We start from the raw sequence: 18,755 nt of genomic DNA, 5'->3' as shown, positions 1-18,755 counted from the left end.
ACATTGATAATTCCAGCAGGAAGGAGGCAGGGAACTAGGGAAAATGTAACAAAGTTATCTTTAATTCTGAAGATAAACCAACAGATTGTGCCCTGTCCCTTTTTACTTAACACCTCATAAACCAGATTTGAACTAGTTTAGTCACATGCACACATAAAGGAAAAAATGAGACTGCTGTATGCAAGCTCCAGAGAACAGCTGAAGTTTCCTCTTAGGTCTCGAGTTATAAATCAGTGTGAGAATGAAATGTGAATTTATAGAGGAGGAAGTATTCAAAGTGAAAGACAATACTCACGCTAGGATCTTGTGGTAGTTGATGATGTTGGTCAGGCCTAAATACTTCTGAACTTTATCCATGACAGAGGCGGGCTCAGTCTTCAGCATCTGTCCATCCAAGACTAACAACTGAGTTAGGCACACAAAGGACAAAATATCATCATCAAAGCCTCATTAAAGACTCACTGACAATCTCAAGGTAGGGTTATTTATAATTTATTTACTTTTAATTGGATAGACAGGTACAAACATGACTGTAAGTAGGAGTAAGATAAGACTATAGTCAAACAAATTCTGTCTTTATTGTTTCTGCTGACAGATTTGTTCTGTTTGGGGAAAACAGACCTTGTTTTCACCCAAGTGTCCCTTTAGGGCAGCTCCTTTTTCTCACAGTTAAGTGGATTTAATCACAGCCTGTGAAGACTTTTCACAGTAAACACACCATCTTTACCCCAGACCTTGCCATTTACCTTTAAAAAATACCTATTGTGCTTTACTCAAAGGGGAATGTCCCTGAAAATCAGAGCCATCTGAATATGCAGAGATGAAACCATAAAATTTGTATGGTCAATTTTGATTTCAGATTTTTTTCAAGGGTTGAGCTGCCAATTCTGATTTGGCCAACTCCAATTTAATTTCTGTGAAGAACTATAAATATAATTCTAATGGAACAAATACAATAAAAATGAAGAGTACAATATTTCACACAAACAAGTTTTACCCTCCCAAAAAATACAAGAAAGGCACATATAACAACACAACTACTGCTATTCAATGATATCAAATACTTCCATTGCTCTCAAAATTAGACATGTAAACGTACTGACTGTCAGAGCATTCATGTAAATGTGCTCAGTGTCAGTACGTTTACATGAACGCGCTGACACTCAGTACGTTTACATGAACGCCCTGACTGATTTTTTCTTTTTCAACACACATTGTAGTTAAGTGGTAGTTTTGTCAGCTGGTGGTTTGGCTATGAAGATTAAGGATTGGGGTGACTTACTACTGTAGCATGCAGTGTAGCTACTACCTGCCGTGCCTACACAGAGACATGGCTTTAATACAAATTGTGCACTGCACATGACCACACTGCCAACATGTTACCTTGTTTGTTATTGTGTTTGGCTCAAAAAAGTTCGATGGCACGCACATCCCATAAAGTTGAGTACTGGGTGCTGGACCAAAAGAGTGAATCAAGCAGAACAGGTAAATGAGTCCGCACACCAGAAGCTGCTCCAAGGGCTATTTAATAAAGATTATCACCACATGTGACGTTTCGGGCCTAAGCCCTTCATCAGACAATGAGATACAGGGGATACACCTCCATATATGTATGGTCTGGATCACCTGACGAGTCATGTGACAAAATAATGTCGGTGAAAAGATAAGACATATCAAGAAATATATACACATCTGCAAGTCACATATTAAATTCTGTAGACATTTTTCAAGTCACATATTTTTTAGACAGTTGTGCACTATTAGATCACAGTCTATGATCCAAGATTTTGAAGTGAGTCCAAAATACCTCAAAATGGGTGAGAACCATCTTCATCATAGTGACATGCAAAGGATATATAGAAAAAGTAGTAGTAAATAACCCCTGTCAATTAAAGACAAGTGGTATCACATGTGGTGATAATCTTTATTAAATAGCCTTTGGAGCAGCTTCTGGTGTGCGGACTCATTTACCTGTTCTTCTTATTGTGTTTGGCTGCCAGAGATATTCATGACATGAGCATGTTCTTAAAAACTAAAGTGAGGTTATTACAAGATGCAGTTCAGACATGTGCGGTAGAGGAAGTGTAGATGCAGAGGAGGTGTGACTGTCAGCACAGCAGCAAAGGCAATAAGGGCAGAAATTTTTAGACAAACTAGAAAACCAAGTCCACAATTCTCCACATCTTTACAATGTGGTATTTTCACTGAGACAAACATGACTTTCAAACCAGCTAGGACAGATATTTTTGTTTAAGAAGATGATGTTTACACCTGTCAAAATAATCAAAATAAGATTGGTGTTGCAGTTCAACAAGTGACTGTACAAGGTGGTGACTCAGTCAAGTGTGTCGAATCATATCTGAAAAAGGATTTTGTGACAATAAAAGCTGAACAAAGTGTCATTCCCAAGGATGCTGTCTTTTGTGACAGCCAGTCAGCTGAAAGTTGGTCAACACAGTCACTAATAAAATCAATACACCAGGAGTTTTACGCCCTTATGTGGAGGAAAATGTTTTTGACACAAAGCGCAGAAGCTGTTTTCTGACCACCAGTCATCAGTCTAACCTGGTCTGATGTTTCAATTGATTATTAGTGTTAATATTTTAGTTCTGATCTCAGAATTAACATCATAGCAACCTTATACAGTGTCTCCATGTTTTTAGTTTCCTACTATTCAGGTAGCTGTGTACAGCTTGAGCAGTCTCATGTGCCTTCAGGTATCACATATAGACAGGCACATTTGCAACACTCATGATGCAGCTAAACACACACAAACCCAAGGTGAAACAGCCTCAGTGTTTTTGTTGCGGTGTGCTTGGCTTAAAACTTATGACTTGTGTGTAGTGGCAAATGTTAAGACATATTTGAGAGGCTGAAAGTCTCTCTGTACATCTCTGCTAGTATATCTGAAAAATGTAACCCTGCTGTTGGTGTATTGGGTGCATGCAGCCCATTATTATAGGCACACTACAGTACCTGGCTGGAGTGGTAGTAGGTTAGCCAACGCTCCAGATGGATAGCGTACCAGCCGGGGACCAGACAGCGGTTCTGGAGTACCCGTAGCCTGACTGGAGCATCGTGACCTGCAGTGATGACGTCATGGAAGGAGTATTTCAATGCTACCGGGTCATCGTGGGCTCTTTGGTGCTGTAGGTACACAGAGAAGGGAGGAAAGAGTGTGAATTTAGGTAATGTAGGACCCTTACTAAGGCCCTAACTGTAACTACTCTAGATTATGAGTTATTTGTGTAGCGTCATAATTTCCTGTGACAGACCTGATACCAAGAGTAGGCTCTGTCTGCTGGGTTGATAAGGATGGTGATGATCTTGGCTTTAGGCAGGAGGGCCGCAGCCCTCTGAGCAGCCACCTCAGAGTCAAAGTAGTTGGCACTCTTCTCAAAGTAGTAGTCTGAACTGGTGTTGGAGGGCAGAGGGAAGTACTCCATGTACCTGACACACACAAGAAACACAAACATGAACAGTTTAAGCAGCAGTCGTAGTTGATTGGGCCCAGCTTGCTCTCCATAGATAAGGATGATTTCTCTGCTTGCTGTGTGGGTGGTCGGCCATGTGCAACAGCTCATCACCTTGCACAGAGAAACATGGTACAATGTTAATATTTGGGTAGTCAGCTCACATCAGAGTGAAGCGTGCCAAGCAAATGTTGAGCTGTGATGCATGAAGCTTCTCGGTGATGCAGACTTTAAATCAATTAAATTTACAAAAACAAACATCAGTGAAGTTTTAGCTAAATCAGTGTTCACTGTCTTTCCACTCAGCTCTCAGGACTTTCCCTGATGAGGGAATTTGTTGACAAGTGTGGCTTTGGTGTCAATTTATATTTAGATTCTTGATTTTATTTGCATAAAATAGAAGGTCCCAATCCCAAACCTCCAATCTTAAGGTTTAATATTCAATGAAAAAGTCAGCTACTCTTCAGTGTTTTCCATCTGTCCTCCAACTATATCATTGCTGGTGTCACAGAGGGCTGGAGCCGATCCCACTTTCCATTAAGCGAGAGGCAGGGTACACCCTAGACTGGTCGCTGTGCTAGTCAATCACAGGGCACATACCCAAGTATGCATGTTTATGGAAGCTAGAGTTCACAGAGAGAACCCATGCCTGCACAGGAAGAGCATGCAAACAGGGACTTAAACCGGATGTGAGGTGACAGCGCCAACTACTGCACCACTGTGAAGCCCACTCACTGTTTCCCAACTTTCTGAAAACTATATAACCTACATTCCTACTAAAATTATTATTATTTTTTTTAAGATTAAAGGTTGATCATAGCTTAAGAGAAATACAATGAGTGAAACAGCTCAAAACAACACTAATTCTCTTTCTTGATACCTTAACTTCCCATGTTTAGATTACAAGCAGTTTTTGTCTATGGATTAAAGTTTTATTAAATTTAACAGCAGTTACAACTTCCAATGTGCAGAACCATTTTATCTTATTACAGCAGCGTTTCATCATCAGCAACATTTATTTCATGTTTTTACACCAGCCTCCACTAATGAGTGCCCACAGGAGAAGTTATAGCTTTTTTTAAACACTTTAATATCAACTGACATCTTTTTTGTGTGTTTATACGGTTATTATGAATGCTAAATTATTAAGCTCAAAGTAAGTTGTTTCAACGCCTTAAAGGTGTAAGAAAAGAATAAACTCACTAAAATGAGGGTAAAAAAAACAACAAAGGAACATTAAATTTAGCTTCTAAAAGCACCATTAAATCGTATAATAGATGAGAAATTTATATTTAATAAGGTTGTGTCAGCACAGCTAATACCCCACGTTCTAAATGCTTCTTTAGAATGTACATTAAAACTAAAACTAAATTATTTTTTACACTGAAAACCTTTATTTCACTTAAAAAAATAGCACAAAGGCAAAACATCCAGTATGTTCCAAAAAGTTTGACATTTTAGTATTCCAAAACGGCATTTTCTTAGTTGTCACAATCTTAACTTTTAAAGGATGTTGCTGTCATTTAACTTTCAATAATGTCATTTTTCCACATTTGTGCTATTTTCAGTTAAACATTGTGACTCAGTGATTTAAAATTTTTACACAGTGCCTCATCTTTCTGGAAAAAGGCTTGTACATTGCTGAGTAAATGCGAGATTTCTCACCAGTCAATGCCTCTGTGGTAGTTGTGTCCATTGAAGAACTGGATCTCCTCAAAGGTCTCTTTGCTGGGGTAGTTACTGGTCAGATCAGGATGCATGCCGAGAAATAAGTAGAGCGCGGTTGTCCCTTTGAGGGGAGAGAAAGATGAAAAGGAGAGATTAGACCACTGTATATCAACTGATGGTCAGGAGCCAAAATTGGGTCGCAGAATCTTTTCTACAGTGTTACAAAAGCGTGCCTGGAAAAAAAAGGTCATAGAGACTATCAAGTATTTTAAAAGGAGTTTGTTTAGAGCCGATTCTTTGTTCTGTCAAGTTTTGCTGTTTGAGGCCTAAAGTGCCATATTTTCATTTCAATAAGTCTTATTAGTAGAAAATAGGGCTGTCAAAAGATTAAAATTTGTTCATGCAATTAATCTCAAGATTTCTGTAGTAAATCACCATTAATCACTCCATTTATAGCATTTAAAATATTCACTGTTCTGCTTCAAAACTGTTTTGTGGTATTTTGGATTTTTTGGCCCTAAACCAAGGGTAAGAGACTTCCTGCGTGGATACAGACCTGCCTTTGTAGGTAAACTCAAGATTTTAACATTAACTCACCTACAGAAAAAGGAACTTGTTATGGACTGAAAAGAAAATGACTTTGATAACGAATGGTTCAGATGACTTTTGACTCGTACACTGAGCTGTCTCTGACTTTTTTTTTTTTTTTTTTTTAAGTGAAATGAGACATTAAAGAGCAGGACATATTTACATCACTGTTGCTAAAAGGAGACACTGATGTGGACTAACCAAAGTTTTTGGAAAAGTAACAATAAAGCCTGCGATTAACCTTGATTAAAAAAATTTGTCCTATAACTGTGGATCATAGTTAATCGCGATTCATCTTGACAGCGCTAAAAACATCAGATATTTGGTTAGTGGTTTTTCATATGCCGGTTTGTGGTTGGTTTTGAGGCTAGACTAGTTGAGAACCACAGCTTTAGACCAGTGTTTTAAAAGTGGGTGCCCTAACTGGGGCGGTTACTAGCAGGTGTTTGGGTGGGATGGGAGAATGGAATCAAGATAAAAATGAAGTTATTACATTATTTATAGCAATAACATTGTAATTAACTTATTAGATATTACAGATTATTGCATATTAAAATGTAAAATGTAGGGAAAGACATTAAATGTAATAAATGAACATCAAGAAAGAACAATAATACATTTTCTGGTTTGCTGTTGATATTAGTGTGGATTTTTGTTCAGACAGAAATCAAATTGATCAAAGGAAAAGAAAACAGCAAGAAGTTGAAATGCTGCATTCCCTCTCATTGGCAAACTGAGGATTAATCTCTGATGAGATTATTTCTAAGTTAAAAAAAATCTAAAACCTTTCTGAAACCTTCAAACATGACATATACTATATTGCCAAAAATATTTGCTCACCTGCCGTATCTCACATATGAACTTTAGTGACATCCCATTCTTAATCCATAGGTTTTAATATGACGTCGGTCCAAAAAAAAAATCTCTTGGTATGCTGAAGCATCCAGAGTTCCTTTCACTGGAACTAAGGGGCCAAGCCCAGCGCCTGAAAAACAACCCCACACCATAATCCCCCCTCCACTAAACTTTACACTTGGCACAGTGCAGTCAGACAAGTACCGTTCTCCCGGCAACCGCTAAATGGATGGATGGAGAAGCGTGATTCGTCACTCCAGAGAACACGTCTCCACTGCTCTAAAGTCCGGTGGCGGTATGCTTTACACCACTGCATCCGATGCTTTGCATTGCATTTGGTGATGTATGGCTTGGATGCAGCTGCTTGGCCAAGGAAACCCATTCCATGAAGCTCTCTACACACTGTTCTTGAGCTAATCTGAAGGCCACATGAAGTTTGGAGGTCTGTAGCGGTTGCCTCTACAGAAAGTTGCCGACCTCTGCACACTATGCGCCTCAGCATCCACTGACCACGCTCCGTCATTTTACGTGGCCTACCACTTCGTGGCTGAGTTGCTGTCTTTCCCAGTCGCTTCCACTTTGTTACAATAGCAATGACAGTTGACTGTGGAATATTTAGGAGCGAGGAAATTTCACAACTGGACTTGTTGCACAGGTGGCATCCTATCACAGTACCACGATGGAACTCACTGAGCTCCTGAGGGCGACCAATTCTTTCACAAATGTTTGTAGAAACTGTCTGCATGCCTAGGTGCTTGATTTTATACACCTGTGGCCATGGAAATGATTGGAACACCTGATTTCAATTATTTGGTTGGGTGAGTGAATACTTTTGGCAATATAGTGTATCTGCTCATAAACTTCTAATGGAACAATTTCCACATGCTTCCTGTAGAGGGTGCTGAAGCACTGCATTGTCTCACCTGTCTTCTGAGGCCCGATGACGAGCAGTTTGGGGAAGCGGTCACATGTTTTCTCTTTGGACCAGATGTCCTTGTGTCTTTTGTCCTCACATGGATCCTGTAGCCACGAAAAGATAAACAAATGTTTATTGTAAGCATGGTTTCTACAGAATTCTAGCCCAGATGTACATTTTAAATAGAAGAGAAAGCAGGTCAACAGTTGTTTATTTGTGTGTTGGTCAAGCACTCCAGTTAACAAAGGAGAGGCTTTTAGTAACACATGGTGGGAGGGGCTGCCTGGTCAGTGACTAAACAAACATTTAACTAATTCACATGCAATCTGATGTCATATTTAATGTGTGTCATATCACCATGTCCTCCAAAATGTCCTATTAAAGCAGCAAGGTTTTATAATGTGAAAGTCATAAAACTTTTTGTATGGTTAAAAAAAAAAATCGAAAAAGTATTTAAATTAATAAGATATTCATCAGGATGCGGTTCTTACCTGCCAGAGGGGATCCCTCTCAGAGGGGAACAGGCTGAAGTATTTCTGAGCCAGCTGAACAGGTGGAAGCGTCTGCATCTTGAGGTTGGTCCATGTCTTCACAAACATCATCAGGCTTTTAAAGGTGTACAGGCCCAGGCGGTCATTCCCATAGTTTGACAGATGGGTCATGAAGATGCTAATCTGTGAATGTGAAGAACAGCCTTGTGTAAAATGAGCAGTAGGTGTTACAACCTGCAGTCAACAGGGAGAAAAGCCATCATGTGAATTTCACTGGAGCTGCAGTAAATATTTGGTTCAGTGATTTGAAAACAGGCAATATAGAACTACAGACCAGATTGCCTTTCAAATGCAATATTTTTTTTTTATCAGAATCACTTCCATTTAATATTATACATACCCTTTTACTATTAAATCAATGCTTAGATACCATTAGATTAGAATAGACCCAAAATGAGATGGCCTAAAATTCACTGATGGCCTTATTTAGTTTTATAAAACAAAAGGCATCAGTGACACGATCAACTGTTAATCTTTCCAATAAGCAATGAGAATTTTCTCACAGGAGCTTTGAATGCCATTTTTGTTATATATTTTTTGAGATTTTATCAACTAAATTAAAAAGGAATTTGATTTTGACTATTTGTAAAATCGTAAATTCGTACCTATTCTAATAATCTTATCAATTTTAGTTCTGAGAAACTGACTCATATTAAAATTCAAATCATATTCCTCCAGGTCTGGAGCTTTACATCAAGCATGAACATTTGTAAAACCATCCTCTACTTCTTACCTACGTCACGTATGGACCAGGATGTACTGTACACCCACAGCTGTTTTTACACATACAATCCCAACATTTTAAGACCATATCAGGCAGAATGCCCCTGAAATCCCTCTAATGGGAATGCACTCCACAGCGGGAGGCTATTGCTGGAAGTCAATAAAAACGGGAGCTACACTGCTAGGGCTGTCAAAAGTTTGGCCGTTTAGAGAGACCACATTTGTTTCTTGTAACATGTCCTTTCAGTTGCTGCTTTAGGATTGAACTTAATTTAAAGCCTACTGCGGTAAATTATTCTGAGAAAAGGAGAGCTAAGTCTCACTATCCTAGAGAGAATGGGCCTCATTCACTAATATTTTTTTTTCTTAAATTTATTTTATGACAGTTTCTGAGAGAAAACTAAACCACACATTGACAAGTTCTTAAACTGTAAAATTGTTCGCAGCTGTGTCCTTAACTTCATGAATGTCATGTCCCTGTAAACTGGAAGCTTGTGTACATTTTTCCTAATTAACATAAAGAAAAGGCCAATTTAATGCCCTTGTTAGGGCATGAGACTGTAGGACTGTGTGCAAACACAGAAGGAACATATGGGAAAGAAAACGTCAGTGATGTCCAAATTCAAATAAACCATAGCAATGATCCCATACATGAACCCAAGTATAAGAGTTTAAACACTAATATAGTTCTTAAGTGGAGGTAGTGCTGCTCGAAATGAAACCAAAAAGGGAGATTTAATTACATATTTAGCAACAACAGTGGATATTCAATATATGCTACAAACTAAGGTGTAACAGTATTCGTTTTCATCCTGAGCCATCATGGTTTGGTACACTTACTCAATGCATCTGAATGGTTAAAAAAAGGCAATCTCACATGGCAGAAATTGCAATCTAGGGGGCAGCAACCATTCGCAACTGTTTGCTAACCACTTTTAAACAACACATGAAGAAGAGGAGGAAGCATATGCAACACAACATGTTAAGTTATATTCATTAAACTCATTAAATACTTAATGCTATCATGTTATCATTTGGTAAAATGTTAACTTTTACTAGGTAATTACTAGATAATAAACCTCTTATTACATTATAATTAGTAGGTAATTAGGGCCAATAAAGATAAAATGCTACCGATTTGTTATTAATTCTTTTACCACATAAATCCCTTGACAGTCATAAGGATACAGGATGATTAAATCACTTTCCACTGGTGGCTTAAGGTCTTTCAAAACTTTTAAGGGTGCCTTGACAGAAAAAAGGTTGAGAAATACTGAATAAGGCTATGTATACTGGATAACAGAATGCAGACTAACATCCACAGAACCACCTGCATAAAAACTGTAAAAAAAAAAAAAAATCAGAGGACAGGATCACACTTAACACCAGACTTCTTGCTCTTTCATACATTAATGGGAGGGATGCCTGACTTTCTTCCCCTTCCTCCTCTCTGTCTGATCAGCTGCAGGTACGCACAGTTGACTTAAACGACCTAGAAGCGTAGGCCTAATGGAAGAGTTAGGGGAGATTGTTCACTAGTTTATTAGTCATGGACAGCTTGCTACAGATCTAAAAAAAGTTTGAAAATTGCGTTTTTGGTATAAATTTTAGAAAAAAAAATCACTGTGCAGTGCTGCAGCCATGCTGCATCTCCATGTTTTCCTTCAGAAGTGTCAGAAAATTTAAGTTCATTACAGACATTGCTTATCCTGCCCAATGCATCACCCCCAACACTGATGTCAGCGGGTTATTCATGAATTATCAGAGGTCACTATAAAGAATGCCAGATATGGATAGAAATGCAACCCTCTCTTCATTGTCTCTAAACAAAACTTGCGCCACATTTCACACACATTTTCACTGACACATTTCTCCATGTGTAATAGAAGTATTCACATTTGTACAAAAAGAGATGTATGCTGTGAACAGTCTTTGTTTAGCCCCTCGTCTAAATATCCCTTTACACCACTGGTTGAATGTCCTTCACAGAGTGTGAGACAAAAGCAGAGCTGTGTGGACATCTGATTCACTCACAGGGTTCAGGAGAACAGTGAGGAAGAGTTCTCCTCCATTGATGAGCTTGTCCAGTTCATTCGGGCTGCCGGGGTAGTCTTTGTAGAAGATGGTATGTGTGAAAAGACCACATGTCTGCCTGGGCAGCACCTGTGAAATAAACAAACAAAAAGTCACCAAAACTGCAAAGACAAAAACATCACACACACAGGCATTAAACAAAAACCACAAAGAAATGCATTCACACAAGTAAACACACACACCATCAGGCCTCCACGGAGAGCAGGGCTGTCAGCACTCCAGGCAGTTACCCCACACATTGTTTGCTTTCAATAACATTCATATTATGCAGCTCATCTAGCCAAAGCAAACCTCTTATTCACTCTGAGTCTATATGGAAATTCATGGAAATGCGTTTACAGTTTGAAGTGTCTGGGGAACTGAATATCAATCATCAGTAAGCAGTGGAGACTGTCCATTCAGGCCGCGCTATCTCAAGGACGGGAACACAGCTCTGAGACCACACAGGCCTGCTGAATGCCAACACTACAAAGGAACTGGACTGCGGCTGCACTGTTTTCTATCAGCGCTGAAGGTCAACCTGGGAAAGAAATAGATAAGATTTTTTCCCTTCTTTTGAAATACTTGAATGTAATCTATTCAACTTTAATTCTGCTCTCATAACTTCATTATTCAGCACCAGCTCACAGCGTGAAGCTAAAAGGAGTGCAGCTTCTCTGGTTGTTGACATTTTGGTGATTGGTTTTGTGACGACACTTGCCATGCTCAAAGTGTCAGTCTCAGTTGTGATGCCCAAGGCTGCTGGGAAGCACTACTCAGAAGGGTGACTCATACAAAACCTGACTATATCATCAGCTCTCGCTCTGGGAAAAAAAAAAAAAAACTAAACTAATGAGATGATTGACTTTCTGAGGTGATACATATGTTTCTGCTCAGTATCTTCAAGGTTGAAACTTAAAAGAAGACTATGCGGCTTTCTGGGCACCGGTAGCCGGTAGTAGAAAAGTGTCTGTATGACACCTGCCATTCACTACTCTCGCCCCCTTCCCGATTCCATCCAATGTCCCATGGTATAATAGCCCAGTTTTGAGCATCTGTACTGTCTGTCAAACTACAGCTGTGTCACTGGTTGGTGGCCTGTGGGCTGACCTTTTTTGTCCAATTAATCAGCAAATCAAGGGAGCATGCCTTAAAATGAGAAACGGCATCCCAGGCAGGGGAGGGGCCTTCTTCCTCAAAGTGCTGGCAGGTGTTACACTCAAAGAGGGGTGGGTTCAGGATGTAAAAAGCATGAGTAAAACAAGTTTTAGCCCGATAAAAAGGTGCATATCAGACATGAGTCCTCAGTCTTGGGACTGCAAACACAGAGTTATGAACAACAAACCCAGAGGCAGTTTAACTTCTCTTTCTTTTAAATAACTCCTTCCTCTATGACACCTGGATTTATGAACAAAAAGGAATAATAGAGAAACCCATGATTGAGGTAACAATAAGAGGAACAAAAGACCTGACGGGAGATGTGGAGGTAATTACTGACTGAAGGAGAGTTTATGTAAATGGAGAAAAAGAACCCTGAAAGGATTATTGGCTGAAACATAATGGATGATGAGAAGCAAAGTGTAGTGAAAAACAATGGGCTGGAGGTAACAAGATAATGAGGCCTTATGGATGTTCAGTGTGTATAAAACAGTGATCTTACACTTATGCCGCTGTGGATGAAACCTCGCCGAAAGCGAGCAGGCTTTAGGTGTGGGTATTCTTCCGTGCTGGTCACTTTGATGCCCCACACCTTCTTCCAGGCATCGTACAGCTGCATGTGGACCGGGTAGACACCAGAGTGGTGCGGTGCTACGGCGTAGCCCATGTTTGTGGGGATCCCGTGTTCCTACAGGATGAAAACCCATTAATAAATGCTCTACCACACAACCATGGTACATTTTCTGAGAGAGCTGCAAGCATGAATAAAATTGGTAGAATTTTTTAACCCGACTTTGTCTTTAACTTTTTTTCCTGCCAATCCCCTTGTTAACTTTCCACAAGAGAGAGCGAGTTGGCAGAATAAAAATCACATTCATGTTTAGTTGAGTTTTGCTCTTCACTTATCTCCTTGGTTGTTTTAATATTGTTTTGAACTATTAGGTTTGTCCTGGAGAAATATCCTTTTAAATGCTGTAGTGATAAAACAGAAAAAAACAGAGGAGTCCTACTCCTCCTGCCTGCATTACCCATGTGTTGCTCCTCACCTGAAGTATTATGAATTTTTGAGTTCAATGGACAAAGATAACCTGCTGTGAGATGCATGTGCAGTAAATTCTCTAGGTGAATGTCCTTATTAAAATCTAGAAATGTTTTGAGAATGTGATTAAAGTTTTCTGTACTGTACATTTTTGATAGGAAGTGTTTAATACCATTTCCAGCTCCCTACAGTAGCAAATACGTTACCCTCAAACATGCAGGAGAATTAAAATTTAAGCAATGCTGGTCCAAACTGTTGTCAAATTGATGTATGTATGCTTCTCCTGACTTTTTTGTTTTTGATGTCTGTGTGGGTCTCTGTAGGCGTTGAAACTCGATTGCCCTTCCTCGATGAAAAAAAAGTTTTTGAAACTGAGATTGTAAAGATTGTTATTTTATTTATCTATTTCAAGGCTGTCAAATCCGTGTTGATTTTGATTCTTTAATAACACACAATAAAAAAAACGCGTTAAGAAGTTTCCCACATCTGAATGCAAATCATGTTGGTGTTATCTTTATGTTGTTAATTAAAAAGATAAGAATTCCATATTGATCATCAATAACATTCATTGGAGGTAGAGATTAAATTGTTACTGGTATTAATGATAACCATAGGGGGAGCACAGGGGCTTAAGCCTTGAATGTGTTCTTAAGAGCCCCAAATCTTTTAGGTTGGTTCAAACTGTGTTGCTTTTGAATGTTGTAAATAAGTGATAAACAATTGGGCCTTGCTGATCACAGCCCCTTAGGCTTTTTTCACTGTTTTGTCAATACTTTTTTTTGAGAATATAAACCACTCAGGATATGTTTACCATGCTTATATTTGGTATAATTTTTGCCAGCACAACCTCAACATTATGAAGTGAAGACAATATTTAAACTTTAAAATTTCAAATTGAGTAAAAATAGTGATTACAACTACCATAAAACCAAAAAAGCGGATTTTTTTTCATTTTTACAAGAAAAAATAGGTTTCCTCTGATCATAGTTCCCCAACCCTGTGTCTCACCATGGCAAACTTCTTGTTGAGCAGCATCTGCTCAGCCAGCACAGACTGGTTGTGGAAGAGATGGGGCTGCATGTGGCTCCACATGTGCGGGAACCACCAGAACTCCTTCACGTAGGAGAGCAGCAGGTCATCTCCCAGATCCTCCTCATCAGATCCTGAACAAGAGAGAGAGAGAGGGAGGAGAGCAGGAGGGAGACACAGGGAGGGGAAGAAGAGGAAATGGAGAGGATTAGAATGGACAAAGACAAAGTGGAACCAAAGGTGAAATGGGGTCAGTGATAAGAAGAAGAGGAAATGAAAGTCATAGAGTCACAAGGAGAAAATGTTGAAATATAAAAGTCATTATGGGAAACATAATAAAGCCAGGGCATAGAGGACACGAGGAGGAGAAATTGAAGATCTACAATCTTAAAGATATGATCTATTTAAGTTTATGCTAAAATCTCCGCTTCAGTAGAGCTTCTCTGCACAGGCAGCATCTTACCAGCGTGAAAGAATTTCCCTGAGAAGCCCAGATTGAAGGTGAAGTTGGGCACATGCGTGCGCAGCTCCCTTTGTGTCTCCAGCAGGGCCTGAAACAGTGGGAGGAAAAGTAGAGTGAGTCAGTGCACGTTGAGCTCAAGCTGGTGCACGAGTGTATTAATGAGGAAGCGTGAACACCCTGGCGAACGCGTGCCCACATACATTTTTCATTCTGCAAGTTTCTTTTCGGTAAACATCCAACATCCACTCCCAGTTGCCTCACTCTTCTCTTTCATTCTGTTTGATATTTTTCTCTCCTCTGATTCGGGTGTTTGTTTCATTTGATCTCGGCGCTGCATTAGACTCGCAGCGCACACACCCCTCTCTCACATTTCTCCATCTTGTCAGGGTGTGATATGTTCCTAAAAGCTTGCTGTTTCACTGCGATGGAGGAGGCCTTGATGCTTCTACCATAGTTTTCTCTTCCACCCTCTGACTCCACATGTGAGGCGGGCCTGTTCTGCTCTGAGGGGACGCAGACACGGAGCTTTTCAACATTCTTTGTATGTCTCTGGGCCCCTGAAATATTCATCGCCGTGGAGCTCGTGTGACAGTGTGAGCGGCCTGTCAGCTTTGAGCGGCCTACTGGGACGAACCCATTGAAAAGGAGAAGAGGAGCGAGAAGAAGGGCTTTCTGGAAGACTGGCAGGGGATAGCACATGCTATGTGTGAGGCAATTTTTATATAATCGTCAAAGGGGCTGTTGAAAACACTGGTTTATGAATACTTAAGTGGGTTCAGTTTCTACTCTCAAACTTTTCCTAATACTGAACACATGGACAAACTCACCTTTACATCCGGCACCTTCATGCGTGTGCCCTCCTTGCCAACAAAGATGTCATCGATGTCCACCAGGATGTAGCGCTCCAGTGACAACGACAGCCTCTTCCCCGTCAGAAAGGCCACAGCATCTACAAAAACCAGCTTATGCAGCCAGAAGACCAAGTTGTTGCCGAAAAGGACCCTCTGGATGCCGTCATGGAGCCCAAGGTCTTGCACCACAGACGGGAGCAGAGCTGCATTCTGCCCCATGGATGCAACGCTCTCAGCTGATTGGGTCTTGGCAAGCAGCACGGGCTCGTACGTCGAGTGGTTGGACTGGAAAACGGTCCAGTCGTCACCGGGGAGAGGGCCAGGCAGAGGCTGCCCAGATCGAGTAATGAAGAGCAGGGGTGACTTCGGGTTGACGGTGCAGTCTTTCAGACCCAAGTTTGAGTGAAGAAAGAGGGGGAAGCCTTTGAGCTGCGCGCTGAGCAGACTGTTTTCATTGGCCTGATAGAAACAAGAGAGAGAAATGACACAGATTCATCATACATGAGAGTGATAGAGACATATTGGATATAATTCCCCAATTTCTCCACTCAAGTGTGAAATAAGGAATGTCAGGTCTGCTCAAACGCAAAGGCATGTGGCAGCTTCTACCTGCTACGCTCAATCTGCTGTGTGCTGAAACAGCAGTCAAAGTGAATGAGCTCCTGCTGTGTCCTCGAACATGCAAACACTCAGGGTTCAGCGATTATTCATTGAAATTTCCAATAAGAAATTTAGAGAATCTCAGATTGTATCACATCTCTACTGCCACTGATCAATATGTCTTTTGATTTAAGCAAAAAAAGGGCAGAACTGCTTTGAAATATTCCATTATTTTAAAAGCACAAGACTTCTGATAAATTCATTATGAAAGATCAACCAATTTATTTCTATTCACTATGTTGTAATACTTAAGGTATGCACAATATATTTTGGCATGATGTTGGTATTTCCAAATATCAGCTTAAAATGTTAATTCTCTGTATCAGCAGAAAAAAAATTATATTTACAGCCGGTGTATCTGCAGTGATTCCCACATACTGATAATACTTTGCCAGGTTACCCAGGTATGTTTGAAGCCACCCAAGTGTTTCTGAACATTTTTAACATTTCTAATTCATACAATCACAATCTTTGTGCAGGTTTTAGAGACCCACTGGTACATCCCTCCTGTAAATGCACCAAACTTAAAATGAAGCTTCATATGCAGTTGTTCCAATCTTTTTTGCAGATCCCTACTCGCCGATGTCATCCTGTATTAAAGGCGATGGTTACAACATGCTACCTGAGCAACACAAAACCTTCATACATACTGCTCACCCTCTATGAGAACAGCATAGAGTGCTGCTTACCCTCTGCTCCCACAGAAAGAGGCAGGGCATGGTTCTGTAGGAAACGTCGATCTGTCGCACATTTCATCAGAATGTTCAGTTTAGTTTGTGCAGTTTAAAGCAAAAATCAATTGACCTGACTAAGCTGACGGCATCTTCTTTTTTTCCCCTTGAACTTTAAATAATGTTCAAGGACTGAAGTTTTTACCTGAACTTCTACTAGTTTCATTTTCTGCACTTGAGATGATTTTGGTTTTGTGTCATTTCAGGCACTATTTCAGGGAGCCAACCTGTCTACCTATTGTCAAGTTAGGATTAATTTTATTATTAAGGCGTAAGCGCATTAAAAACCCTTAAAAGAAACACCTTGTATTGTGTGTACTTTAGAGCTTACTGTTTTTACAGGGGTGCTTCTATTTTTTTATTGCTGTGGTATCAAATATGTATCAATTTGTTTAATTTTTACTGATAATAAATTCTCCTAAAGTAAATGAATTAAATAAAATGGTAGCTAAATAATAGTTTTTAGACTAAACATATCAAATATATCATATTGGGTTCAATTAAAAATATTACTTTTAGTGGTTCTTCTAACTGTAAACAATATTTTTACTCAGCATTAGCAAATAAATATTTTACTCTATGTCCATAGAAAATGTTTCTGTCAGAGCCTGATTTTAAAAAAATGGACGTATCTGAAAAACTCAATGTAACACCCTGTCCGAAGTTCTATGCATTATTGTTATGATTAATAGAAATATTGATCTGGTGTCAATACCACATACTCTATCATTAGGCTATTCATAAACCTTAAACATTACATTTAATGTTTTTTGTTTTAACATCACCATTACTGAATGTCCTTAAACATAAGTTCAGTGTTTGTATTAGTTCCTCTACATCAGTTAAGTGTTTCCTTAATAATGTGATAATTCTGAGGTTATTTAAAATGGCCTCAGATAAGCACTTTTCTTATTTGTATATACTTTGCTTATTGTGCACAAAAAAAAACATTAAAAGAAGTAGATATAATGAAGAATTAACTAGGAGTGGCCTTAAAACGATGATTTGTTTTAAAGTACCTAATTCAACTGCTTATCTAACATTTCAGCACCTGCTTATGAAACACGGATCATTCCATTCTAGCAATAAGGGGGTGTTTAAGGTCTATTTTTTACATTTTCTCCAAAGACACCATGACTCATATCCTATCTCGGTATAAATATCAACTTAATAATAATTTTAATGCAATCTGAAAATAACTCATACTTTCAAATATTCTCCTTAGTGTGTTTGTGTGTGTGTGTGTGTGTGTGGGGGGGGGTGTGTGGGTGTGTGTGTGCGTGAGAATACATTTAAGGGGGAGTTTTCCATTTTGTAGAGCCACTGGAGCAGCAATGTCCCAAATGGCACTCTAACCTTTCTTTGTTTCCTAATAGCGTAAAATGTCATTTAAAGAAAAAATTTCAAAAGTGATGCATTTTGAACAAGTTAACATTGATCCCAAAAAGTAAAAAATGGGTTATGTCCACATTTTTTTTCATACAAAGCAACAACAGCTAATAAGACCGTTCATTTATAAGAAGTTAGTGGCTTATAGGCACATAAAAAAATAAAGATATGAGCCTTCTGTATTGCAAGTGGACATGTAATATGGTTACGAGGTCATCATGATCCAGACTTACTGAGTGAGAAAAAGGAAGGATCAACCCCGATCATGGAATAAATTGTTTTTTTTTTAGTCTGAAAATAGTTTTTACAAGGCACTACTTACACAAAAAATACCTTTGTCAGTCACATTGGACAGTTGATTCTTAAATCAGTGATTCCACTTGAAATATTAACTAAATATTGTTACCCTACTATGTAAGGGAATGTTTCACAGTTTCCCCCAAGCTGTCACTCTGATGAATGCTTAACAAGGACAGATACTCTGATGACCACTCAACAGTCACAGAGTAAATCTGATGGCCACTCAACAGTCACAGAGTTACTCTGACAAGGAGTTTTAATTAACCATGTCTCCGTTTTTAAAGTCCA

General features: G+C 39.3%; 1 protein-coding gene across 1 annotated transcript in view; it reads right to left on the bottom strand.

The window, feature by feature from the left end:
• LOC121516215 (bifunctional heparan sulfate N-deacetylase/N-sulfotransferase 1-like) overlaps positions 1-18,755 on the bottom strand; it is an 86,475-nt gene that overhangs the window by 4,649 nt on the left and 63,071 nt on the right. Inside the window, exons 3-13 of the mRNA XM_041797359.1 lie at positions 15,364-15,846; positions 14,537-14,624; positions 14,053-14,207; positions 12,508-12,693; positions 10,809-10,937; positions 7,992-8,174; positions 7,508-7,604; positions 5,139-5,262; positions 3,276-3,450; positions 2,977-3,147; positions 296-405 (exon numbers count right to left, since the gene is read on the bottom strand). Coding sequence (XP_041653293.1) covers positions 296-405; positions 2,977-3,147; positions 3,276-3,450; positions 5,139-5,262; positions 7,508-7,604; positions 7,992-8,174; positions 10,809-10,937; positions 12,508-12,693; positions 14,053-14,207; positions 14,537-14,624; positions 15,364-15,846 — 1,901 coding nt within the window. The remainder of the gene's footprint in view (positions 1-295; positions 406-2,976; positions 3,148-3,275; positions 3,451-5,138; positions 5,263-7,507; positions 7,605-7,991; positions 8,175-10,808; positions 10,938-12,507; positions 12,694-14,052; positions 14,208-14,536; positions 14,625-15,363; positions 15,847-18,755) is intronic.

The sequence above is a fragment of the Cheilinus undulatus genome, linkage group 10 (assembly GCF_018320785.1).
Source record: "Cheilinus undulatus linkage group 10, ASM1832078v1, whole genome shotgun sequence".
NCBI lineage: Eukaryota > Metazoa > Chordata > Actinopteri > Labriformes > Labridae > Cheilinus > Cheilinus undulatus.
This window is presented reverse-complemented; position numbering and strand designations above follow the sequence as displayed.